Here is a 26358-nt window from a genome sequence, read left to right on the forward strand (position 1 = left end):
CTGGGTGAGGACCTTACACTCTTGGACCCAACCTTGCCCCAGCAGGGCCAGCACACCCCTTGCTGCCCAGGAGCAGGGGCATTCCCTTGGAGGGTACCAGAGTTTGAGCATTGATGCCTTTTTGGTACTACCTGAAAACAGAGGCCAGACAAAATTAAGATAATAAAAAGCAGTTTATTTATATTTATTGAAGGACCTTCAGGGCAGATGAAGCCCTCCAGGGGCTACACCCAAAATGGACAGCGAGTCAGAGGATATTTTTATAGGTTTGGTCCATTTGCTTATTAGGGATTAATCTTCCAATTACAGCTTCAGGTAATGAATTAATTTACCCCAAGTTTGTTCTGCCCAAATCACTTTTGTTTGCATTTCTCAGAGCCTGAGGCAGTGAGGTGTCCTTGATTCCCAGGCCTGGAGAGGAATTGTTGTGTCTGACCAAAATGGAAAAGCTGTAGCTAACACTCTATATGGAGTTTGGAGTTAAACACTAAAGAATTGCATGATTACAAATATATGGAGAATATAAAAGCTCAAATCTTAGGGCATCACATTGTCCAGTGGTCGTGGGACCTGTTGCTGCATGCGAAGGCCATGGTCACCCCCTGGGGACGTGGGAATCCTGGGGAGTCTGTGGTGGGTGCTGGGGAGCCCCTGGGTTTCTCTCAGGTTCTGCAGGTGACTGGGCTTGGGTTTGGCTGGGAGCAGTGTGGATGGAGGCTCTGCACCCCCTGGGGTGGGTTCAGCAGGACAGCTTGGGGCAGCTGAGCATTGCCCTTGGGTTTGTTTCCTAGAGCATTGCAGGCTGTAAAGTACACCAGATTAATAGGAAATATGGTCTGAAAGTTACAGTCCCCAGTGGGGCTGTATTGGGTTTCTGGCAGGGCATTTTATGGGATGGTTGGACTTCTGTGTCTTGGATTTGGAGAGGGCAGCTCCTGAGGAATATTTTTTTAGGCAGACTGAGTGTAGGAATAAATGCTGCCGGAGCCACTTGCAGATGGGAAATTATGTTTCCAGGGCTGCTGACTTGGTGTTGGACTGAGAAGTTTGAGGACAAGCTGCCTTGATGTGGGAATTCGTGCAGAAAAAAATGCATTTTGGGGTGATGAGTGAGGCATAAGGGAAGGGATTGCTAGTCTGGGTCCAAATCACTAATGATCTTTTTATTTTTATAATTTGTTGCTGTATTGTGCTCCTTGGACTGTTGATGAAAACCCGCAGAGCTCCCTGCAGAAGAAGGTAAGTCATGGGCTGGAGGTGGCAGTACATGCCTTGAGTCTGGGAGGAGTGTGCTGGGGACAAGGACAGGGAATCTTTGGGGTCTTTTAATCTTGGTTTTAACCCCAGAGAAAGCTGGGCCAACAGTAGAGCTTCCCTGTGGTGGTGAGGACACTTCTTACTTCTGTGAATAGAAACACAGAGGATTTTAAAAACCAGACCCAGTGAAAGCAGGGCAGTGCCAGAAATGGAAGCATTTCATTTTAGAGAGAAGCCCCCACTGCAATGCTGCATGTCCCCACCAATGCCCGTGGCCAAGGGGCACCAGAGCAGCCCTGAAGCAAGCAGAGATGTGTTTCTGTGGGTCTCAGTGGTCTGCCTGTCTTCTGGGGATTTTTTGGAGCACTGATTGTGCTTGGCTTCATGTTTTCCCACCAGGAAAGTCCCTCTGGGAGTTGGTACTGGAGCAGTTTGAAGACCTACTCGTCCGCATCCTTTTGATGGCAGCTTTTCTGTCCTTTGTGAGTACCCAGAGCTTGGGGTGGCACCTTCTGGGGCACACACAGCCTCAGGTGACATCCAAAGAGGAAAGGAGGGCAGGAGCCTGTGGGATGAAGGAGATGCAGCAGCAGAGCAGTGGTTTCTAGGGCATGGTGGCAATATCAGTGCATCTGCTTAAAGATGGGACTGGAGGACTTTTCAGTCATGCTGATCAAAAAGCACCAAAAGTGATATCAAAGAGCTCCCTGGGCTGCCTTCTGTTTACACAGGGCTGTTCCAGGCTGATGGTCTGAGCCTAGTTTGCTGTGCCCAGAACTGAACTGTCAGCTCAGTTTTGCCCACAATCTACCCTGGGAGCATCTCTGCATGAGGAGATGTTTCCCACCAAGGTGCTGGAGAACAATTGGGGGTTTTTTAAGTGCAAGTCAGTATGTTTGGCAGCAGGATGGCAAAGCTGAGACTCCTGTCTCTTCCTGTAGGATGTGAACTATGGGTCGATAAAGGGGAAGGCTGGTCCCTGCTGGGCTTTAATACAATCCCAAAACAACATGCAATGAAGTGAATGCAGGTGTGGAACCCTGTGCCAAAGGTCAGGTCCTTGTGCCAGTACCTCTGTGACAGAGCACAGAGGTGTTGCTGTGTTGCCACAGTGCAGGTCGATGAGCAGTTAAATGGAGTGGAAATATTTGTGTGTGTGCTTCATTTGTACTATGGAATGAGGCCTTTATGGGATGGAGAGGGGGGCTCAGGGTGGTGGAAGCCATAAGATCAGTCCCTGCTCTGCAGAGCTGCTCTTACTGCACTGATTATTTGTGTTGCTTCACTGACCTTCTGCCCAGGAGGGGCTGCAGTGCTGCCTGGTCTCTCCAGTTCATGGCCACAGTCCCCCCCCCAGGAGCACTGAACACAAAGGGAGAGGCTTTCCTGGTGCAGACACTCACTCAGGCATTGCATGGCTGTTTCCTGCAGCCCTACTTGTCCAATGCTTCAGCTTTTCCCAGGCTGAAGCATTGGAGGCTCCAGCAGTGGGATGTGGCAATTCCACTCTTTGATGATCAAGCCATGTGGGTCTGGCCACCTCCAGGCTGTTCCCTCTCCAGCAAATAACCACATGTGGTTTGGCTCTTGTTGCCATCACCCTTCTTAAGATGTTGCTGCTCTGGTTTGAACCACATTGTGCTCCTTCTTTTCCCTTGCCACCAGATCCTGGCCTGGTTTGAAGAAGGGGAGGAGACCACGACGGCGTTTGTGGAGCCCATTGTCATTATCATGATCCTGATTGCCAACGCTGTGGTGGGAGTGTGGCAGGTAAGGCACAGCCTGCCCTCGGGTCTCTGCTCCACGAGGATCAGATCCTTCATCTAAAGGTCTGGTTACTTCATGCCCTTGGAAACTCATTTTACAAAGGTTTAATTTTCATGTTGGCCATGCTTCCTCATGCCCCTGCACATGTGCTCAGTTGCTGGCTGCCTCTTGGCTAGTTCTTTCAGTCTTTGGCAATTCTTGCAGGTTGGAACTTATCTTGCACTTATCCAGGCAAAAACTGCTTGTCTCCTGGCCAGGGCAAAATGCATTTTCCAAGGGAAGGTCTTTGCTCTGTCTACAAGAAAGCCACAGTGGCTGCTGCCATTCACCTCACTGTGTCCCTCCTGGGGGATGAGCCAGTGATGGCTTCAACCAGTGATGCTCCTCTTTTCTACCTATTCATTATAAGGTCATTTATTTGTCTGCAGCTTGATCTCGGGTGAGGTTGCTGGATGGGGAAAAATACAGTTGTTTGGGATACACTGCTTCTCAAACCAAGAATGAGATGATCAACCCCAAAGGTCCAGGGTTGGTTTAAACCAGCAGGAATCATTTTCTAGAGGCTGAAGGTGCTTGTCCCATCCATGGTGTAAATGGATTCCAAAGCCAGGGCCAGGGTTTGGGTTTCCCTGTCTTTGCAGGGGGTGGGGAAGGAGCCTGCTGGCACCAGCAGCTCTAACACCAACAGCTCTGCTCCTCTCTGCTTGCAGGAGAGAAATGCTGAGAGTGCCATCGAGGCCTTGAAGGAGTACGAGCCCGAGATGGGGAAGGTGATCCGCGCCGACCGCAGCGGGGTGCAGCGGATCCGCGCCCGCGACATCGTCCCTGGGGACATCGTGGAGGTGGCAGGTAGGGTGCCAGCACCCCAGGGATGGGACTGGATGGGGACATGGTACTGGCCAGGGGGGTCCCCCAAAGCTGAAGCTCTTCAGCCTGCCAAGGCTTCCCCTGAGCATCAGGCAGTAGAGAACAGCAGAAAAGAGAAAAAATATCCATTTCTGACGCAGGTTTTGTGTCTCGGGAGGGTTTCCCCTTTTTCTGAAAGAACTAGGAGAACTTTTAATTTTCTGCCAAGATTCCCTGTTTCTGGAAGCTGCTCTCCCACACACATCCCCAGATAGGGCGTGGGTGAAGGGCCAGTGCTGGGTGCTGCTGCAGGCACCTCTGTGGGGAGGCTTCCTTGGGAGCTGGGGCTGCTCATCCGGGGTGACAGGCAGAAGGTTTGAGCTGCAGGGTGCTTTTGCCTCTGGATGGGTTGTACCCCTCAGCCCTTCTGCTGGAGCTGTGAATTCAGCAGAGCTTGCCTGGGGGTCTGCTCTCTGCCTCAGCAGAGCTGAGGAGGATTCATTCCAATTATTCTGTTTTGTTTGTTCCTAAAATGATGCCGTAAACCCCCAGAGCCGCAAAACTAATCCTCTCCTTTCCTCCTCGTGGCCTTGCTGGTGGAAACATGCTGCAATCCTTCCCCTGCCCAGCCAGCTTGCTGTTATTTATGTCTTCAAGTTGGGATTCAGCTGGAAGATGAATAAAAAAATAATGGAGGGAGGATCAAACCAGCCAGATCCTCAACTGGGTGAGCTGGCAGCACTCCCAAACCAGCTCTGACAATGCAGTCCAGCTGCTGACCTGGCCGTTAATTAGATTAATGAATTATTAATAAAATTCTGCCATCTTTCCCCAAATCAAGTGCATACTGCCTGCCCATCAGCAGCCCAATATTACTTTTTAATGGCACAATCAGCATTGTGACTGGAATGGAAAAAGCTGGGCTCTCTGGAGGAGTTTTGCAAATTATTAGCAAATTGTGGGTTTAGGAAGTTATGGAAAGTTGTGAGGGTGCTGCCAGGTGCCTGATAGGAAAGCACACAAGGAGGAAAAGCTTTGAACCTGCCGTGGACATCCAGGTGATGCCCTGGATGTGTGACTACACCGGCAGGAGGGGCTGGCTGCTGTTTGCATGTGCAAATGCAATGAATTTGGCAGCAGGGAGCAGGAAACCTGTTACGCTGAGACAAGGAGGGGGTGGTTGGAAGTTGGCAGGCTGCTCAAACCCAGCTGAGTTTTGCCCTTTTGTGACAAGGCCATGGAGGTGAGTCCTGGTGCAGGCAGCTTTTGCCTTTCCCAAAAAGCACAGGCAGAGCATCTCTTTGGGAGCTCCCTTGGTTGCTGTGACCCCTGTGGTGCTCGGGCAGGGCCAGTGGCCACAGCCAGGCAGTGTCCCCCTGTTTTCCTCTCTTTCTCTGGGGAGACTCCTGGTGCTGGCGGGGTCAGCACATGTTCAGTACCTGGCTAATGGCCAGCCCAGGTCTGTTCTGTGCCATGGGATTAGAAGGCACTCTGCACCCTGGAGCAAGTGCCACCAGGGCTCTCTGTCCTCAGATGTTGCAGGAGTCTTCCTCTGCAGGTTTAGCTCCTGTTTGCAAGTCCCCCTGCCTTTCCCAGGGAAAGAAGAGCTCTTTGCTCTCTCTGAGATGCTCCAGCCCCCTTGAACAGAGTCCGAGTCTGTGCATGATGTTTTGGGGAGGTCTGTGCTGGCACCCCCAGCTTGGTGTCCCCCAGACAGGTGTGACAGGGAGCAGGGGGGTCTGGCAGATGTTGCTGCTGCATCCTGGAGCGTTAGGATCTGCAGCTGGAATAACTGGCTGGGTGGTGGAGCAGTGCCAGCCCCCTCCTGCTGCTCTGGGGGGGTTTATGAGCCCCGGGAGGAAGCACTCGTTAAAGTCTGGGATTTGAGAACATCGTTAGCAGCCAAGGCAGCAGTGTTGTGTAAGGGATGGGAGGGGCTGGGAGCCAGGGCTCCCTCGGCCTCAGTATTTCCAAAGCCTTGGAGCGTGGCTGTGTCCAGCCGATAAGGGAGCAGGGGGAAGAGCCAGAGGGAAGAAACTCAGCAGGAAAAGTAGCTTGAAATGTTTTGTTTTTTTTTTTTTAAGGAAGCACTAGTGCCTTGGAGGGTGGTGTTGGGTGGCAGTGGATGGGGCAGCTTTCACCTGTGCCCACTGTGCCATGTCAGGAGAGCCAGGGATGGTTGTTTGTGTTGGACACAGAAGATTTTCCACTGTTAACAGCTTCCAGTCAGCCCAGAGAAACCTGAAGCAGGGTTAAGACTGGTATTAGGAAGCTCAGATTGTTTCAACGTGGGGATATTCTGTTGTTTTGCAGGATAGAGGCAAGATGGGGGTGCAGGGGGAGTTTGCAAGGAAGAGGAGAGACAGGGACACAGTGGGGAAGGGGATGCAGCACAGCAGGCAGGGCACCACCAGGGTTTGGCTGGGGACAGACTTGCAAATTACAGACAGACAAAATGAAGCTTTCCCAAAGCTGTAAATGCAGAAATGAGGTATCCCAGTGCAGGACCTTTGTCAGGGGCTGCACCCCTCATTGCTCCAGGCTGGGTGGTGCTGTTCACCTGCACATTGTGCACCTCAGTTGAGGGTTTGCTATCCCCATTCCCGAGGTGTTGGGTGCTGCCAGTGCCAGCTGACAGAGCTGCTGTCCTTGTCCTTGCAGTTGGTGACAAGGTGCCAGCAGACATCCGCATCATCGAGATCCGCTCCACCACCCTGCGCGTCGACCAGTCCATCCTCACAGGTGCGTGTGGGCCTCGTGCAGCACAGGCAGCTCCCTTCTGCTGTCTTCCTGGAGGCCTGTTTTGGAACTGATGCTGCGATAAGTGCTTTGCTGGGTGGGAGAGCAAGATTTGGATGATGGTCGGACCTTCCCAGGTCCTCAAAAGGGATAAGTGCTTGGCTGGGGTGGGAAAGGGTGGGAGAGCAAGATTTGGATGATGGTCGGACCTTCCCAGGTCCTCAAAGTCATGGCATAGGTGAGATGTATTGGTGATTGGGTGTCCTTCCTGCAGAGCACGAAGCCTGGGCTTTCCTGTGTGACTTGTGGGGTTGGAGATCCCTATGGTGGATGTTTGGATGGTTTGGTGGCAAAGTCCTACTGCTGCTCTAGAGCACTGTGTGATGCAGGCTTGGAAGAGGGATGAGCTGAGGCTGGAGAGGGAACAAGGGTGGTCCATCTCTCCCCTCTTGTCTTGGCAGGGGAGTCTGTGTCAGTGATCAAACATGCTGACCCCATCCCTGATCCCCGGGCTGTCAACCAGGACAAGAAGAACATGCTTTTCTCTGTAAGTCCCTTACACCTGATTCCACCTCTCCTGTGGTTTTCCAAACTGCAGAGGCTGGTGGATGTGGGAGATCCCTGAGCAGAGAAAGGGAGTGCATGCACAAGACCTGAATCCATAAAAAGAGCCCCAAATCCATAAAAATAAGAACCCGCTTCATTTGGATTCCATTTGGGCTGTGGCACATAAGGCCTTTAAATACCTTGGGCAATCTCAGAGCACTTTTTTTTCCGTCAAGTAGGATGCATTATGGATGGGGAAGAGGTTTGTGGTTGAGCCTGGAGCTATTGCAAATTTGAGTTTCCTCCTTTCTCATGTTCTTCTCAGGCAGAAGTCAGGTCCTCAAGGGGTTACAACTCTCAGGAAGGGCTCTCTACTCCTTAGGGTGGGTTTATATAAAAACCGAAGATGTCCCATTTTCCCCTTAACCAGGATCTTACATTCTCCTCTCACAAAGAGCAACCCTTCTCCCTGCTCAGACCAAGGTGTTTCATGCCCACATATCCACTCTTCTCCTTTCCTGCCCTCCCAGGGCACCAACATTGCCGCTGGGAAGGCCGTGGGGATCGTTATCGCGACGGGGGTGTACACCGAGATCGGGAAGATCCGAAACCAGATGGTGGAGACCGAGCCTGAGAAGACACCCTTGCAGCAGAAGCTGGATGAGTTCAGCCAGCAGCTCTCCAAAGTGATCTTCCTGGTGTGCATCGCCGTCTGGGTCATCAACATCAGCCACTTCAGCGACCCCGTGCACGGCGGCTCCTGGTTCCGGGGGGCCATTTACTACTTCAAGATTTCGGTGGCGCTGGCGGTGGCCGCCATCCCCGAGGGCCTCCCGGCCGTCATCACCACCTGCCTGGCGCTGGGCACGCGCCGCATGGCCAAGAAGAACGCCATCGTGAGGAGCCTGCCCTCCGTGGAGACCCTGGGCTGCACCTCGGTGATCTGCTCCGACAAGACCGGCACCCTCACCACCAACCAGATGTCCGTGTGCCGGGTGAGAGCCGGGCTCGGGGCCAGGAGGTGCAGGGGAGCTGCTGAAGTGTTGGTTAAGCCCTTTTCTGACACAGAGGTGGGGCAACTGAGAGCTGTTTTAAAAACTTCTATTCTATTTTCAGTCTCATGAGAAGGGTGAGACAATACAGATGTTACAATTCATGCCATCACAATCAGGTCAACTATCTGAAATATGAGTCTCCTCGAGCCAGGTCTCATAAGCTCTTGGAGATCTATTTCACACCCAAGATAGCTCAGCTGCCTTAGAAGGCATAAAATCAGCAGGATGGCTCCTGTGGTAGTGTTGGAAACAAAAAGGTTTTAATAAAAGGCAAAATAACAAAACTCTTTACAGAGAAAATCCGAGCCAGGTGTAAGAGTCCTTGCCCCTGGTAAAACACCTCACAAAAGAGTTTCGTTCCTTTGTTCTCTTCTTTTTCTAGTAAATTGCTCAGGCCGGACTTTTTGCCTCCTGTCCAGTTAGCTATCCTTAAGTTTGAGGTGAAGTCCCCCAGGTCCTATGAGATGCCTTTTCACCTAATCAAGGAGAAAAACTTCTGGGCTTATTTCCTTTTTAAGGGGACAAAGAATAGTTTTGTCACTCCATCAACAGAGGACACATTCCTGTATCTATCTCCTAATTACAATACACTATAAACATTTCTTGGCCACATCGTGCTGTATATGCCTTAAAGCCAATCATCTGAAATTACCCCTTGTGGGTCCCACTACAATGTATCTTTCATAGTTCTATTTCTCCAAAGTATCTAGTCTTATTAGTGAGGCCACCCTTTGAAACTTTTTTCTTGCTCCATTTCTCTCTCAACAATATGTCCTATTCCATGGCATTTCTAAGCCAGCATTTCTTATCTCAAGGTTTGCATACAGATGCTCTTTGTGTGGGACTTCTGTCAGCCCTGAGAACTCTAAAAATCCCTTTCCCACACTTGAGAGCACCCTATCCTGTGGTGATGGGCTCTGCGTCCTCACCAGAGCTGTGTTGAGGTAGCAGTGTGGGGGTGAGCAGGGAGGAGGGTTTATAGGAAGCCCTGAGGTTCCCCAGGGGTCAGTAAGGATCAGGGCTTCTCTTGGCTTGGATGCAATTAGAAAACTCACTTTTACCAGCACACCACTGTGGAGGTGCTGTGCTGCAGTCTCATTTCAGGGGTCACTTTCCAGGGAATGTTTCTTCCTGCTGGGATGTGACGCTGAGACAGAGCTCCTGGAGATGCTGATGCAATCAGCCTCCTCTGCTCTCTTGCTCTTTTCCCCCTGTTTTTAACCCAACCAGTGAGAAATCCTGGACCATGCAAAGTTACAAAGCCTGGAGCCATGAAAAGCATTGCTGATGGAGGGAGCCCTGGGGTGGTTTGGTGAAGAGTTTGAAGGCTCCTCATCTGCCAGAGAGTTTTGCTCCCACATAAATGGCCATGTGAAGAGGTGACTAGCTAGGAAAGCCAGAAAGCCTGGACCATCTGAGTACTTCTCAGTTTTCCCATTAATCCATGAGTCAGGAAAGCTTTTTACATGCCTTTGGCATGTCATTTTTACAGGAGAACCTTGGAAAATGTGTTGCTGTGGGAAAAGAAAGACCTGGCCAACATCCCTCCTCTCTGACACGAAGATAGTGTGGTGGGAAGCTGTGACAGTGCTGTGAACCAGCCACAGGCTTTGGCCACTGGTTAGCTCAGCACAAACTGCAGATGGATGGAAATGTCTGGTATTTCTGCCCTGTGAATGACACAGAACAAGTCAGGGCTGGAACAATGTAGGGACCAAACTGCCCATGTGTCCTGCGTGAGGAGGGGGTTCCCACCAGCCCCATTTTCAGAGCCAGTGATGCAGCAAAGCAAGGACAGGGTGACCCCAGTGCTGAGGGTGTCCTGAGCTCTGTCCATTGCAGGAGGAGAAGGAGGAGGGACCCAAACCACTTCTTGCGGGAGGGTCTGCTCTTTGAGCTTGGGAGGAAGTGCCACCATCCCCTGCAGTGTGGCACAGTCAGGAGAGTCAGGGTGGTTGTACTGAGGCAAGGAGAGGGACAGAGTGGGACAGTGGCATACAAGGGTTTTGGCATCAATTGTCATCTGCAGAATGAACTCAGCAACTTTGCAAAAAAAAAAAAATAGAGCAATTAAAAAGTCAAAGTATCCTGCAGCCCAGTCTCTCCATAATCCTGTTCCAATATCTGTTTATTCACTTGGCTGGGTCCTGGCTCCCAGGGCACAACACTGGGAGAAGGGTTGGCCCCAGGACACAGGGCCAGGCAGTTAATGTTTAATGGGCAGGGATTCCCGTGCTGACGTGGGCAGGATGGGGCTGCTGCCGGGCCCTGTGAGTGGCAGGTGGGTAAATATTCAATATTTGTGTCCGGGACACGCTCCTGTGCCAAACAGCCAGCTCAGCCATGGGGTAAACAGCCAGAAAACCCTATCAATAACCTGGGAAAACGTATTAATTGAGTGTGATTTCATTAAGCTGCCCATTAACAGGGTGAGTGTAGCTGCTGGGCTGCAGGGCGTGCTGCTGAGCGGGCCCTGCTCACTGTCTCACTGCTGGGACACTGAAGGGACTCTTGAAAGGCTTCAGGTCTGGTTTCAAACCCTCAGCTGGGTTTCAAGAGCTGTGTCGTGTCTCTGGGTCCCTCCCAGTGCTGGGGTCTCGTGGCCAGGGTGCTGTCTGAGCCAGGACACACCCAGTGGTCAGCAGGGGTGACTCTGTGTCCCCCAAAGCCTCCCAAAATGAGGGGCTTTGTGCTGGGGACTTCCTGGGGGCTTTGTGATCCTGTCCACCCAGGATGGCTGAGACTTTGGTGTTTTTGCTCTGTCCTCAAGTCCACCCAAGGTTACAATACCAAAGCCACAAACCCACTTAGTAACCCCGAGTAAACCTGTGGTTTGTGTCCCTGTATGGTCACCTGGGGGTCTCTGAGATCACCATCTCCCCCAGCCCAGGGCAGGCAGGAAGCAGGAGCAGCCTCCTCCCAACCTTTAAATAGCCATGGAGCTGGGACCAGTGGGAGCCAGGCAGGAGGAGAAGGGACATAGAAGCATCACAGCTCTCTCTGCTCTCACATGTTTAAATCATTCTGCTAAAACTTGCAGCAACCTTTTATGCAGCCTACCTTAATTTTCCAGGAAGGTGGCATTTGAAAATCAGGACCCAAAGTGGAGAGATGGGCTTGGGGGAGGCGAAAAGATGCTGACACCCCATGTCTGGGAGGAGGTGATTGGTGATATTTGGCTGTCTGAGAGGACTGCTGGTGCTTTGGGGAACAGGAGCAGAAAGGGGTTTATTTCCCACAAAGCTTGTAGCAGAGCCTGGATGTGCAAACTGCCATCCCTGGGGCAGTCTCCAGGGCACTGTGCCTTGGCTCAGCACTGTGGTCTGTCTAAACCTGTCACTAATTACTGGGGGACCTGGCTGGGGGTCCCCAAGGGTTGTGGGTGCCTTTTGGCTGGGTCTGCTTCCAGTGCAGGAGGAAAATCCTGCATGGGTTGGTTGATGGAATAGTCACTGATGGTTACAGCTCTTACAATTCCAGACAGCAATCCTGCCTTGTCTGCACGAGTAGTTCTTTTAAAGACACCACAGAAAATTCAGAGTGGTGCAGATAAATCCTTCACACCTGTCTGCCCTACAGCTGCTGCCATGTGCTGCTCCAGGGATGCTGCATCCACAAATGCCCTTTTCTCCCTAGAAATACCCACCAGCAGCACAGTCCCACAGCTGCTGCCATGTGCTCTCCAGGGATGCTGCATCCACAAATGCCCTTTTCTCCCTAGAAATACCCACCAGCAGCATCCAGCTGTGGGATACAGCACCAGGCTGGGCAGGATCCACGGGGCAGGAGAGGAAGAGTGATGCTGGAGCCCTTTGGGAAAAGGGTGCCTTCTTTGTGAGCATGTAGTTACATTTTCCTTCCAGCCTCTCTGTTGCATTAAAACCCCAAATCACTGGCATGACTTTAAAAGGTTCAGGGCAGGGGGAAGCCCAGGGGTGCTGCTGGCTGTGTTCCCTTGGCTGGAGCTGCTGTTCTCTGTGCAATACAGAAGGTTGAGCAGCCCCTCTGTGAGCCTGACTTGTCAGCAGCCCCAGCTGAGCTGCAGCATTCCCACCTCCTTCTATTCCTCCTAATATTATTTCTATTATTTTTGTGATGGAAACTTTAGTTCTGCTCTTAACTGCTTAAGGCACAGCTATTTCCTCTGGACTGTTTCCACTGCCCACAAACCTGCCCACTTCTCAGCCTGGAAATCTGACAAAACACCAACAGGCTGAGAGAGCTGGGCTGTTGAGCCTGGAGCAGAGAAGGCTCCAGGGAGACCCCAGAGCCCTGTGCAGTGCCTAGAGGGGCTCCAAGAGAGCTGGAGAGGGACTTGTGACAAGGGCCTGGAGCAACAGGACAAGGGGGAATGGCTTTAAGCTGAAGGAGGAGAGATTTAGATTAGATTTGAGGTAGGAATTCTTCCCTGTGAGGGTGGGGAGGCCCTGGCACAGGCTGCCCAGAGCAGCTGTGGCTGCCCCTGGATCCCTGGAAGTGCCCAAGGCCAGCTTGGATGGGGCTTGGAGGAACCTGGGATGGTGGAAGGTTTCCATGCCCATGGCAGGGGGTGGGATGAGATGAGCTTTAATGTCCCTTTCACCCCAAATCATTCTGTGATCCTCTGATCACACCAAAACCCTGCAAACACCTCTGCAGTGCCCTGGCTGCCCCCATGCTTGGCCAGTCACGCAAGCTGGGAGCAGCAGGAAATTTGATATAACCTCTGGTTGCTGTGGGTTATGTAGCACTTTTTTTTTAAAAGGCATGGAAAAAGAAAGAGCTTGGAATGTTGGGGGTTTTTTTTTATTATTTCCCTTTTCCCTTTTTTAATAAGAAAGACACTATTGTGAAAGTAATAATTGTTTTGTAGCCATGGGCATTTGAAAACAAACAGGCCCATATCAGGCAAACCCATCAGTGGCTGGGGTGGGTGCTTTCAGCTTTTTAATAAATGAGTCTGGTTGGTGTTTCAGGAGTCCATTTTCTGAAGAGGCCAGGAGATTTTGGCTCTCTGGAAGGCTGATGACGTTGGATGTCTCAAAAAAAGATGATGGGTGCTTAGCCTTGCAAGGTTCCTTGTGATGGTTCCTTACCTCAGGTTCTGGGTCTGTCATCTCTGGGGGGTTGTGACCAAGGGAAATAGGATTTGCTTTCTTTATTGAGTTTACACCCACTGCCAGAGGAACCCAGTGCCTCCTGGGGACCTGGACCTTCTGCAGAACTTTGGCTCATTATTTTCTTCAGAACCTTTCAGGGATGCTTTTGGGCCTCCCTGATGGGCCCTGGGAAAGGAGCCGAGGGCACTGATGCCTTGTGAAGGCTGACCTAGAACAGAGGCTGGACAGAGCTACAGAATAAAGCAGGGATTTATTAAAAGGATCTCCTCAATGGATCCACCTTGGGCAGCACAAGAGCCCAGCCAGGGCTGCACCCAGGATGGACCCAAATGGTCCCAAAATGCACGAGCGCTGCCGGTGTCTCTCACTTTGGTTAGTCTGGTCTATTAGTATATTAGAGTTAATTGTCCAGTTACAGCTTTAGCTCATGCAGTCCCATCCTGCTTGTTGTTCCCTCTTCAGCCCATGTTGTTTGTGCTCTTGGGCTGAGATTTGGATCATTTGTCCTTGGTCCCCAGCTAGAGAAGGAATTGTTTTGTCTCCCTGCTCTGTGCAGAGAGCTCACCATCCCCTGATATGAAGCTCAGACCCACACACTAAAGCAGCACAGAATCTGAAAAATATGAAAGCTGAAGCCTGAGGCATCAGCATTAGCTCAGAATAGGGCTAATTGGTATGGGTATCTGCAAATAGCTGGGAAGCCATGGTGAGGCTGTTTTGGGCTCACAATTACTCACACAGGAAATGTATGCTTTGAACCTGCTCCTTTGATCTGCCTGATCCTGTAAAAGAGGGAGGTGAGAAAACCCACTGGGGTGTCCTGGTGCTGGACATGCTGGGAGTGTGCTCCCCTGAATGTGCCCTTTTTGGCTTGGCTTGGCCCCAAGCTCATACCTGGGGACACCTCCTCTGTGGGGGAGGCTGACACCTGCCAGCGTGGCTGCACTGAGGAGGTGTCCTTGTATTATTAACAATAATTAATAATAATAGCAAGTTAACCTCTGTTTGTTGCCAGAGGAAACGTGGAAGGCAGAGAAGTGGGTGGTAACTGGAGCCGTTGCATCTCTGGTGCTGAGTGATGCCTGCTGATTCCTCCAGCATCTGTTGCTTCCCTCTCTTGGGGAGCAAATAACCAGAGGAAAATAAATAGAGAAAAAACAATTACTTTGAGACAGGTTGGAGTGGAACAGTTTTCCCTGCACCTGCTTTCTGGAGGCACTCAACAAATTCAAGGAGCTGAGGAGAGCAACACTTCTCTGCATCCAGATTAAATCCTGGCTTCTCCCTGCAGCCAGGGAAATGCATTTGCCAAACCAGTTTTATTTCTATTTATTTCTTTATTTATTTATTATGTTGCTTTTGGGCTTCAGTGTGGGTCATAAATAACAAGAAGCAGAAATGAGCATCTCTGACTTCTCTCCTTGGCTGGAGTCAGCCCTGCTCTTGTTCCCAGGGATGCTGCCCTCAGAGGTGGGCTGTGCTGGGAGGGGACAAGGTGGGACTGAGAGAGCTTGGAGAGAGGGGAATTTTAATTTTATTTCAGAGTTTGAGGGATTTGTCTCATTATAGCAGCAAAAGAAAAACTGGAATGATTTTGAAAGGCAAAAATCACTAAAAATAGAGTGTGGGGGACTTTTATGGCTCACTGGGGTTTTGTTACTGAGCTGTGATCTCAGTAAGGCACAAGGCTGGTGGCTGAGAGCTGGCTGGGAAGGGCTGGCAGGGGCAGCCACCCCTGCTCAGATCCTGCCCTGCAGAGGCTTTCCAGGGCAGGAGGGAAACCTTGAGCCTTCTCTGCTCCAAGAAAAACACAGGCACCTTCTTAGGAGCAGGCTCAGCATCTCTCATTTCCTAGGGAAAGAAAGAGCTGGAGAAGGTGAACATGACAAAGGCAGAGGAGAGCTGGAAGGATCTGGAGACAGCCAGGAGTAGTGGCTGGGCCTGAGCCTGGTGCCAGCAGGGCTAAAACTGGGACAGTACCAGCTGTGGGGTTTCCAGGCTGGGCACGAGGGTTGTACCAAGAACGTGCTGCCTAATGCTGTGTTTGCACCTCTCCTCCTGGCAGATGTTCATCATGGAGAGGGTGGAGGGCACCCAGTGCAGCCTGCACGAGTTCAGCATCACCGGCTCCACCTACGCCCCCGAGGGACAGATGTGAGTGAGGGTCCCCTCCCTTCCCAGGGCACAGGGAGGGCCTGGGCTGGCAGCAGAGCTGGGGGAACAGGGGAGGGTGGGGTTCATGGCCAGGGCTGGGGGTCCCCAGGAGCTGGGGAGAAAGGAGGGGTTTCCATGGTGGTTTGCAGGTCTGTCCATGGGGGTGCCCACTGGGCTTGCAGGTGCTGGGGGATGGACTGTACTGTGCTGTTCATGGGACCAGGGCAGCTGTGTCCCTGTCCCCCACATCCAGCTCCTGCCCCACTTGATTTGGGTGCTGCTCACCCTGGCTCTGCCTTCCCACTGCTCAGCAGAGGGGCTTCCACACACTTGCCTCTCCCTTGGTTAGCAATCCCAATAAAACAAGGCCACCTGTGAACCAGAGAAGGTGACAAATGTGGGAATGGTGATGGATGAGGCTTTTTGCAGCAGAAGATGCCTCTCCATGTTTCTGGAGCCTGCACACTTTGGGTACTGACTGGTGACTGTTGCTCCTGCCCCGAGCAGGATGCAGAGCAGGCAGCTTGTCTGGGAGCCACCAGCACTGCTCAAGGGGACCTGCAAATGGCTCAAACCCCACAAGGAAAGTGTTCCCTGAGCCCTGTGCCCACAGCAGGGATGGCTCCCCTGGCTGGTGTGCCCAGGGCACGATCCTGCTGGTGGCAGGGTGTGTCTCAGGGCAGACATGGGCAGGGAGTGGAAGCTGGGGGCTTATCTCTGAAGTGTTATCACACATGGGGGGTTTTCTGCCGTTGTATTTGTTTATTCCTGTTCCTTTGCAAGGAGGTGGTGGCCCCCAGTGTGGCAAAGTCTGGGAAGAAGGCAGATGAGAAGCTCAGCTGGTGGTGGGAGCACTCTCTGCTCCCCTTTGCTTTGCTCAGTGATCCCAGACACATTTGTCAGCATGGTCCCCTCTGCTCATCCGTGGAGCAGCTGTAACTCATCTCAGCCACAGACTTAATTTCATGAATATTTATAGAGCCAATTTGATCCTTGGCTAGGAATCTCCATTAAAAACTGAGCCAAGTCATAAGCTGGTGTCAATCAGTGCATTTCAATTAAAATTGAGGAGGACCTGGGGGCTGCACTTATGCCTGCCAGCCTCTGAAGCTCAGTGTCCCCTGGCCTCTGGGGGCTGCATTCAGGGCCACTGTGTTGGTCTGCAACAGTTTGTGTTGCTCCTGAGTTTTGCTTCAGCCCTGTTCCTGTATTGTGTATTAAGAGGGATGGGTGGCTTGCCAAGTTGTCACAGAGAGAACCCCCTTTCCCCAGGGCTGGTGGCACTGAAAGGCTTGTTTGCTTTAACCTGGCTTTGGCAGGGGGGTATTTCATGCAGGACCCTGGGTTTGCTCACACAGCACCCAGCCAGCAGCACCTTTGCAGAGAGGTTTTTCCCAGCACATGGGTCTGACCCTGCAGGGACTGCTGATGATGGGGCTGTAACCTCCCATCCCTTCCCAGCCATATCCAGGGGATCCCATGCTGCAAAAGCCATGCTTGCTGTGTCTGCAGCTCCCTCCTCCACCCACTGTCCCTTCCTGTGAGCCCAGGGCCAGGCAGCCTCTCTGGGCAGGAGCAGTGGATCTCCCTTCCCACTCACAGCCCAGTGCAGCCTCGTCTCCCCCAGCAAACAGATTTTTCAGATTTTCTTGGCTGCTCTGTGTTTTCCGCTCCCGAGCTGTAACAAGGGCTCCAAAATGTTCTTTCCATTGGGAACCAACAGTGGAATAAGCTGATCTTAGTAAATGCCTGACAAATTATTTTTCCAGCCAGCAGATGACCGGCTGGGTTTACACAGCTCTAACCTGCAGTTACCTCTGCTGGAACCAGGAGAATTTTTGATTTTCTTCAAAACCACTGCTACCATTCCTGCCACCAGGCGAGGAGAAGCATCTGGCTTGCCTGGAGTGTTCAGGGCTGCTCCTTTCCGTAGCAAAGAGCTGCTATTTAGGAAGCAAAGATCACAGTTCAGCACTTGCTTGGAAGCAGTCACAGCAGTGCAGCTGCTAAAGCTCTCTGCTGCTCCTAAATGCTCCCCTGGGTTCCCTCTGGAGTGTGAAGCAACATCACAGGGAGTAGAAGACTTGCTGTTGGTTCCACAGCTCCTCTGGATTCAAAGCAAATGGAAATCCCTGTGGGGGTGGATGTTAACATGAATTTCTTTGCCCCTTTTCTGGTCCATCACCTTCACCATCAGCCTGTGAGCAGCCCCTGCTTGCTCCTTTAAACTTCTCTGCAGCCCCCCCTTATTCTGGGCCACTTCCAGAATTTATTTGCCTCCTGTGATATTTTACTTGCAATTTAGTGCTGCCCCATTTAATAAAGTACAAAATGTGAACCCAAGGATTTATTGCCAGCACTGGTGTTTTAACTGGTCTTTTGCTTCCACTTTTACAAGAGTGATATGTAGGCTAAAATTTTATTTTAAAGTCAAAACCAAGTTTTTAAATTAATACATATAAAAAATTTTTACCAAAAATTAACTCATAAAAATATAACAAAATCAAATAATATACTAATGTTAGTTAGTTTTAATTACTTCTTATAGAACAAGTTTTCCTATAGAACAACCAAAACCAAATATTTAAGTAACTTTAACCAAAGCAGCAAACTCAAATACTATATGTTTGTCTAATTCAGAACCAAAAAAACCTTTCCCAACCTATCTAATGAGGTATATCCCCCTGGAAGGGATGGTCAGGGTGAGCTAACAGAATGTGCAGTGTGAGCTGGGGTTGTTTTCTGCCTGCAGCCTGAAGGACGAGCAGCCGGTGCAGTGCGGGCAGTACGACGGGCTGGTGGAGCTGGCCACCATCTGTGCCCTCTGCAATGACTCCTCGCTGGACTACAATGAGGTGTGGGGGCACCAGGGCCACGGTGGGCAGGGGGGTTGTTCTTGCTGTGCTTCAGGGCAAAGCCAGCAGAGTTTGTCCCTTGGGATCCCCTCCCCTGGCTTCAGCTCGTCCCCAGGGGATGCTCTGGTGTGGTGGGTGACAGCATCCCTGGGGACAGCAGCAGCATGTAGAGGATGTGCTCTAAAGCTTCAGCTCTTTTTTCCTGCCCTCTAGTCCAAAAAAGTCTATGAGAAGGTGGGGGAAGCCACTGAAACAGCCCTGACGTGCCTGGTGGAGAAGATGAACGTCTTCAACACAGACCTCAGCAAACTGTCCAAGGTGGAGAGAGCCAACGCCTGCAACTCAGTGAGTGGGGAGAGGCCCCTGTGACTCCCCTGGGAGATGGGAGGGAGAGGAGGGGTTGAGGATGTCTGATATTTGGGCAAATAAACACTTGCAGTGATCTAAGGGACTGATTTGGCACAAGGATGTGATTTCTGGGCTCTCGTGGTGAGCTGTTTTTGGAACAGTGGCCCTGGGGGGCTGATGCCAGGGCCTTGAGGACCAGCCTTCATGGAGCCTTGGAGCAGGTGATTCCTGAGGCTCCAGCTCAGTTCAGTCCCTGCTCAGGCAGGAGAGACCCTCTAAATGATAGCCCGAGCTCTGGCTGCAGATGAGGAAGTTTGGAGTTATCTTTAGGTGCCCAGTTTGCACTGAGCAGTCACCCTCCAGCATGAACCAAACCCTATTCCCCAGAGCCTTGCCTGCCCCAGTGACATTTGCTTCTTGGGAAACATCTATTTTTGACATGAAAATGTCTTGTGCTGGCTATTCCCCTACTCCAGTGTCTCCCTGTCCTCCTGGCTGAAAACACACTTTATTTTGGGTCTGTATTTCCTCTGCTTTAGATCTTTCCTTGCTCAGAGAGCTCTCTGTTCTGGCATTTTTCCCTGGATAAATCTGTGTAATAAAAGGGTGTAATAAATGTCCTGACTCCTTTCTGATACAGAAAGCTTGTAGCTTTAGCCCTGTGCCATCTTTCCTGGCTCCTGTGGCTGCCTTTCTCCTGCCATCCCAGGGCTCAGCAGGGTTGTCAGCCAAGGCAGAGAGCAGCAGTGTCCCTGGCATGTCCTGCTCAGCCCAGTGCTGTTCCTGCAGGTGATCAAGCAGCTGATGAGGAAGGAGTGCACCCTGGAGTTCTCCCGGGACCGCAAGTCCATGTCCGTGTACTGCACTCCCACGGGGCCTGGCAACAACTCTGCTGGCAGCAGGATGTTTGTCAAGGTAGGGCTGAAGCACCTGCAGGTCCACCTCCCCTCACACCCAGCAGCATCTGGCCCTGGCTGCACAGGGCAGTGGTGATGCTCTGCAGCTCCTCTCACACTCTGGGGAATGTGAAAGGAACTGCAGAGCATTTCCTGCAGTTCTGGAGGAAACTCTGAGCTGCCTGGGGATCCAGGATCCAGGAGGTAGGCTGGTGGGGTCAGGGAGGAGGTGAGTCTTTGCCATATTGATTAGGGAACAAAGGGGGTGAGATGGTTTAGAGGGAGGAAAAGGTGCTGAGTGTGCTGGTGCTGGGGCAAGGGAGAGCTGCCCTTGTGCAGAATTTGGGCACTTGCCTTTATTAAAGGCTTGGACCCTCCAGATGCCAGTAATGCCCAAAGGATGATGTCCAGTTTTCCACTGTAACCAGAAATAAAATAGTGTTTCATAGGGCATTTTCTTCCCAAGAGAAGAGATGTGGTGGAATTTCTCCCTGCTGACTCTGAGAAGATTTGGACATTGTTGTTCCCACTGGGAGATTATCTGGGTGGGTGAACTCTGCCCGCCAGGTCAGGCTGGGACCCTCTGAAGCCTCTGGATCTGTGGCCTTGGGCGAGCTTTTTAAGAGGTGCAATAGAAGGATTGCAAGTTTTATATCAAAGAGTAATGTCAGGGTCCTTTGTAAGGTCAGAAGGGCTGAGGTGAGGGGTGCTGAAGGACATGATTTCCTGAATTGCAGAGGCATCACAAGCATCCACTGAGTACCCCACATTTTTTCCCTCACAGATTTGTAGCCCTCATCCCCTGCAGGTCGGAGCAGGGGTCTGTGGGGTGGGGTGGGGGTATTTCGGGAGGATGTGTAGGTTTTGCAGGAGTCAGATCCTGCTCTTGGTGGCCTGGGTGTGATCCCGTGTGCTCGGTCGGAGGCTGCCATCTAGTGCCCTGAGCCACAGGGCCGGGATGTGTGCTGGAATTTTGGGGACATTTCCTCTGCCTTTGCCCAGGCTTGGCACCTTCCCTCGCTCTGGCACTCCTGCCATCCTCCAGCTCCACTCCAGCCCCTGAGCCCCCTCTCCCCCGCAGGGTGCCCCGGAAAGCGTCATCGAGCGCTGCACCCACGTCCGCGTGGGCACTGCCAAGGTCCCGCTGACCGCCCCAGTGAGGGACAAGATCCTGGGCAGGATCCGGGACTGGGGCATGGGCATGGACACGCTGCGCTGCCTGGCCCTGGCCACGCACGACGCGCCCGTCCGCAGGGACGCCATGCAGCTGCACGACTCGGCCGCCTTCGTCCACTACGAGGTACGGCACTGCAGCCCGGCCAGGGGCTGTCTGCCTTCTTCCCAGAGTCTCCCCGCGTACCCCCAGCTGTCCCAGCAGTATTTCCCCTCTGGTTTCTCTGTGGGCAGTGTAATGGCTCATCTCTGCAGACCTCAGGGGGTGATCTGATGGATAACAAGCCGCGTCTCACTGAGCGTGTTTTCCTGTGGAGTGACTGCTGAGAGGGCCTTGGAGACCATTGGGAGGGAAGGGGAGGAGGGGAGCAAAGAAGAAATGTGTGAGGAGGAGCAGAGGGATAGGAGCATCCCACTGGATTGGGGCTGTAGAGTGCATCCATGGGGCAGCTGGTAGGAAACCTCTTGGAAGTTTCTTCCCAGGGGAAATCCCTGTGAAGCCTGGGGTGGTTTCACAGCATGGGGGGAAGTGGGCGCATCCCAAGGGGTTAATGTTGGTCTGGGCTGTTCCTCCCACCCAGAACAACCTGACCTTCGTGGGCTGTGTGGGGATGCTGGACCCTCCCCGCAAAGAGGTGACCTCCTCCATCGAGATGTGCCGCAAGGCCGGCATCCGCGTCATCATGATCACTGGCGACAACAAGGGCACGGCAGTGGCCATCTGCCGCCGGATCGGCATCTTCTCCGAGACCGAGGACGTGTCTGGCAAGGCCTACACGGGCCGGGAGTTCGACGAGCTGCCCCCCGAGGCGCAGCGCCAGGCGTGCCGCGAGGCTCGCTGCTTCGCGCGCGTGGAGCCGGCGCACAAGTCCCGCATCGTCGAGTACCTCCAGTCCTTCAACGAGATCACGGCCATGGTGAGCCCTCAGGGACACCCTGCCACCCTCTGTCCCCTCCTCCCCACCCTGCTCAATCCCTTGCATGCATAACCATGGCTTTGTGCAGACAGGTGATGGCGTCAATGACGCTCCGGCCCTGAAGAAGGCAGAGATTGGCATCGCCATGGGGTCGGGCACGGCTGTTGCCAAGTCAGCTGCTGAGATGGTGCTCTCTGATGACAACTTCTCCACCATTGTGTCGGCCGTGGAGGAGGGCAGAGCCATCTACAGCAACATGAAGCAGTTCATCCGCTATCTCATCTCCTCCAACGTCGGGGAGGTCGTTTGGTGAGAGCCACACTGGGCACCCTGCTGCACTGGGGGGACACATCCCCTGGGACAGCTGACCTGCAGTCAGCAGCATGTAGTGCCCGAACTGGTGATCCCAGGCACCATGTCTCATTCCCCAAGGGCAGGGAGATTTATTTTTTTTTTTTAGTTTTACAATCCTGCCACCCTGCAGGACCTGTTCTGTCAAAGTATTGCCTGTTTAAGCTTATGCAAGTGCCTGATCTGGGTGCAGATATTTGTGCACAGGCTGCTATCACCCAGTCATGGCTATTCCTGCCCCTACCCATTCCTTGCAGTCCTCAGCAACATCAGCACAACTTTGGGATCACTTGAGCATGCTTTGCCCTTGCATTTCAGCATGGGTGTTTGTGCTGGGAATGGGAACCTTTGTGGCCTGGGGACATCAATAGTTGGGTTACAACTGCAAAGCAAATTTTAATAGCAATAGAAACAAATTTCAGCTGCAAAATTCAGTGCTAGGCTTCAGGCTCCTTATCAGGGGCTGTGGGTTTGTCTCCAGGACTTAGGGTGAATATTCGGTTTGGGGCTTTGGATCAAGATGCTCTCTCCCCCTTGCATGACACAGAACCGTGGCTGCCCAGAGCTTGTCTAATTTCATATCTCTTTTTTTCCCCCTGCAGTATCTTCCTGACAGCCATCCTGGGCTTGCCCGAGGCGCTCATCCCTGTGCAGCTGCTGTGGGTGAACCTGGTGACAGACGGGCTGCCGGCCACCGCGCTGGGCTTCAACCCCCCGGACCTGGACATCATGGACAAGCAGCCCCGCAACCCCAAGGAGCCCCTCATCAGCGGCTGGCTCTTCTTCCGCTACCTGGCTGTTGGAGGTGGGTGCTGCCAGGGTGGGTGGGCACTCTTAGGGTGCCTGGGGTGCCCTGGGGTGCTGTTCCTCTGGGTGCTGGGGTAAGGTGTCTCTCTTGGCCGCAGTGTACGTGGGCCTGGCCACAGTGGGCGCGGCGACCTGGTGGTTCCTGTACGACGCCGAGGGACCGCAGGTCTCCTTCCACCAGCTGGTGAGTCAGGAGGGCAACAGGCTGACAGCTGGAGCAGATGGGTGAGGGTATTGGGGTCTTTCATCTATCTTTCCTCTGTGTTGGTTGTAGCATTCCCAAATTCCTAGGGATAAGACAGTAATTTAAAACAGAAGGAAATTTTCTCCTTCTGGCTGTTTCCAGCCTTGCTTCTGCCAGCCACCAGCATAGCAGGGAAAGTTTCAGATTCAGAAGGATTCAGAGAAGCTGAAAGTAGCTTCTGTGCCTCATCCCATATTGGAAGGGATCTGTTCTCACATTACATTATTGTAGCTAATGTGAAAACTGCAGGGCAGGGGGAAAGCAGGTGCTATCACATCCCAATGGCACGTGCAATGCAAGATGGGTTTCTGATGGAGACACCTGTGTTCTCAAACTCCTTCCTAACTGCACCTGAGAGCCTCAAAGGCACTGTCCAGCCATACTCCTAGGGCCCAGCCCCAAGAGAAGCTGGGTCACTGCAGGCAGTTTTCTGACCTGTGGGATATTTAACAGCAACCCAATTCATCACATGTCCCCCAACCAGTCGACTCTTCCTCCTCTCTCCTGCCTTTCCTGCTGCTCTGCCATGTATTTACCAGCAGTTTCCTGTGCTGACAGAGGAACTTCATGAGGTGCACTGAGGACAACCCCATCTTTGAAGGAATTGACTGTGAGATCTTCGAGTCGCGATACCCAACGACGATGGCTCTGTCTGTGCTGGTGACAATCGAAATGTGCAATGCTCTGAACAGGTGTGCTGGCCACAGGGCTGCTCTCTTTGCTCTGTGTGTGACTGATTTTGTCTCTTTGAGTGTCTGTGGGCGGGCTGAGGGCTTTGCTTTGGCTCAGCAGAGCTGTAGAGCATCCTCACAGGGATGCACTGGGTTTTCCATAGAGGAACTCCTCCAAGGCAGTGTGCTGTGGCTGGGAGCAGTAAAGGAAGGACTGGATCTGCATTCATTAGTGATTTGGTTGTTAATGATCGGCCCTAATCCATGCATTGCTGGTTGTATCCACATCCACATCCAGTTTGCAGCAAAGCCTGAAGATGAACAGGCTGGAAAAGAAACTATATAGCATATGGCCTTGCATGTTAGAGGGAAATGAAATTCCCAGCATGGGCAGTTGCGGGGAGGTTTCTGGGGCTAACGTTGTCCCCTCACTTTCACAGTGTCTCTGAGAACCAGTCGCTGCTGCGGATGCCACCGTGGCTCAACATCTGGCTGCTGGGGGCCATCATCATGTCCATGGCTCTGCACTTCCTCATCCTCTATGTCAAGCCCATGCCTGTGAGTGCCCTCTGTCACCTCCTTGTGCCCTCTGCAAACAAGGACATCCCTGGAGCAATCTTTGGGTTGGAAAACTTCTGGGATGGTTGTTCCCAGAAGGTGCCCTCAGGGCCAGGTCCCACAGCTCAACCCAGCATGGAAAACAGGAGTCATTCTGCCCCATGAGCCAGGAGTATGAAGCTCTCCCTATGGGCAATGCAAAGGCTCTAGATATCTCCAGAAGGTGGTTCAACCCTTTAGGAGTTGTCTCCTTTGCAAGGCTGGGGATGCCTTGGTTGATGCCCAAAGGTGCTTAAGACAATGAAGTGTGTTTCTGTACCCAGGAGGTTGCATTGTCCCTTGTCACCTGCCAAGCACCTGTGACCACATAAACACACAGTTCTACCTTGTGCCTCACTTTCCCCATCTGCAGGAGAGGTCAGGACTATAATTTTTTACTCATCTTGGCCAAGACCCACCTTGGATCATGACAGACCTTGAAGAAATCCTCCTGTATGGGCTGTCTGGATCCTCCCTCTGTATACCTGTGACGACCCTCTCTCAACCTTTGCCAAACAATTATGTGATCCTTAAAACAACAAAATATCCCACCTGCCTCCCTAGTGACATGTCCAATGCTTTCCACCCTGCAGCTCATCTTCCAGGTGACGCCCCTGAGCTGGCCGCAGTGGGTGGTTGTGATGAAGATCTCCCTGCCTGTGATCCTGCTGGATGAAGGACTCAAGTACCTTTCCCGCAACCACCTGGATGGTGAGCATGGTCTGCACCCCCCTGGCTTAGGGTGGCACTTTGCTTGGGGTTCCTGGTGGCTTTGTGACCCCTCATTCACCTCCTCTGCTCATGAGATGTCTGCACCTGCATGTTCACCCACCTTTGCTGTCCAAAGGGGCTTCTCCTGCTCCCTTCCTTCCTGGTGCCACGCCTGGCAGAGCAGTTGGTAATTACATCTGCTTGAAATGCTCCCTTGGGAGCTGGAGCATTAGATAAATCTGCCACAGGTTATTAATTCAGTTTATCTTGAACCTCCACAAACTGGATCCTTTTGCTTATGAAGCAAAACTGATTTGGAGCAGGAACCCTTTCTTTTTTCCTCTCAGATTTCTACCCCTCTCTGTCCATTCTTATTTTGTGTTAGCAACCTCTATGCTAAGATCCATTGATCATTGATCCATCCTTATAAACTGGTTTTAAGGGAACTGCCCTTGCCAGCCCCTCTCAGGATTCATCCCTTGGCAGAACCAGAGGAGAAGCAGCTCCTGTGACACTGGAGCAGCAGTTCCCGTGTGCTCCTGGGCTCCGTGCTGTAAATCACAGCATGTCTTTGGGCAGCTCTCCAAAGAGATGATATCATCTTTTCTTTCATTTCTTGCAAAAGATGTTGCTGTGGGGGATATCTCAGCACTGAGTTAAGCCCACGGGTTTCCCAGCAGTGGCTGCTTGCCTAGTGCTGAGCCTGCCACAGGGGTGGCTCCTCTCCAGAAAACAGGATTTATTTATTCATTTTTTGGGGTGAGCTTGTCCTGACAGTGATAGCAGGGAGAAGGGCAGGAAAGGTACTGTCCTTGCTCAGGGGGGCGGATGAACAATCCGAGTGTGAAGACTGGATTTCCTTCCACACCATCACCTTGCTCAAACCATCTTTTCACCCCTTAGGCAACCTGTGTCATAGAAAACCCCTCTTTTTCCCTTCATCCTGTAATAATGACGCAGAAAATCTGTGCAAAGCCACTCTTGCCTTTCCAGGCTGAAGGCAGGTCTGGCCAGCCCTGTCCAGGAGGGCTCTGGGGCATTGTAACAGCTGTGTTTGGTTTCTCATGGAGCAGGGCTTTGCAAGTACCTGGAAACATGGGATGGGAAAGTATTGCAGTCAGGAAATGGTCACAAACAGATCTCCCTCCCCATCAGTGTGTCCTGGTGTGCAGGTGGTGCTCATGTCAGCCTGAGCTGATGTTCTACCTGTGTTGAGCTGATGCAGAAACTCAGCAATTGCTCAGAGAAACAGAGGTGCAGGGCTCCTGTGTTTACAAACCAGATAGAAATTGTTTCTAGCCTGTTTTTATTGAATTGTTTCATCT

The 26358-nt window shown here is 52.2% G+C and overlaps 1 protein-coding gene across 1 annotated transcript in view; it reads left to right on the top strand.

Moving 5' to 3' along the window:
- LOC120507704 (sarcoplasmic/endoplasmic reticulum calcium ATPase 3) overlaps positions 1 to 26358 on the top strand; it is a 56318-nt gene that overhangs the window by 20244 nt on the left and 9716 nt on the right. The window contains exons 2-20 of the mRNA XM_039720684.1: positions 1222 to 1239; positions 1657 to 1739; positions 2923 to 3027; positions 3735 to 3873; positions 6532 to 6612; positions 7071 to 7156; positions 7686 to 8150; positions 15375 to 15463; positions 18216 to 18318; positions 18532 to 18663; positions 19456 to 19581; positions 20644 to 20862; positions 21317 to 21652; positions 21741 to 21961; positions 22606 to 22808; positions 22909 to 22994; positions 23613 to 23746; positions 24166 to 24283; positions 24916 to 25033. Of these exons, the coding sequence (XP_039576618.1) occupies positions 1222 to 1239; positions 1657 to 1739; positions 2923 to 3027; positions 3735 to 3873; positions 6532 to 6612; positions 7071 to 7156; positions 7686 to 8150; positions 15375 to 15463; positions 18216 to 18318; positions 18532 to 18663; positions 19456 to 19581; positions 20644 to 20862; positions 21317 to 21652; positions 21741 to 21961; positions 22606 to 22808; positions 22909 to 22994; positions 23613 to 23746; positions 24166 to 24283; positions 24916 to 25033 (2862 nt within the window). The remainder of the gene's footprint in view (positions 1 to 1221; positions 1240 to 1656; positions 1740 to 2922; positions 3028 to 3734; positions 3874 to 6531; positions 6613 to 7070; positions 7157 to 7685; positions 8151 to 15374; positions 15464 to 18215; positions 18319 to 18531; positions 18664 to 19455; positions 19582 to 20643; positions 20863 to 21316; positions 21653 to 21740; positions 21962 to 22605; positions 22809 to 22908; positions 22995 to 23612; positions 23747 to 24165; positions 24284 to 24915; positions 25034 to 26358) is intronic.

This window comes from Passer montanus, unplaced genomic scaffold (assembly GCF_014805655.1).
Source record: "Passer montanus isolate IOZ18808 unplaced genomic scaffold, ASM1480565v1 scaffold44, whole genome shotgun sequence".
NCBI classification, from domain to species: Eukaryota; Metazoa; Chordata; class Aves; order Passeriformes; family Passeridae; genus Passer; species Passer montanus.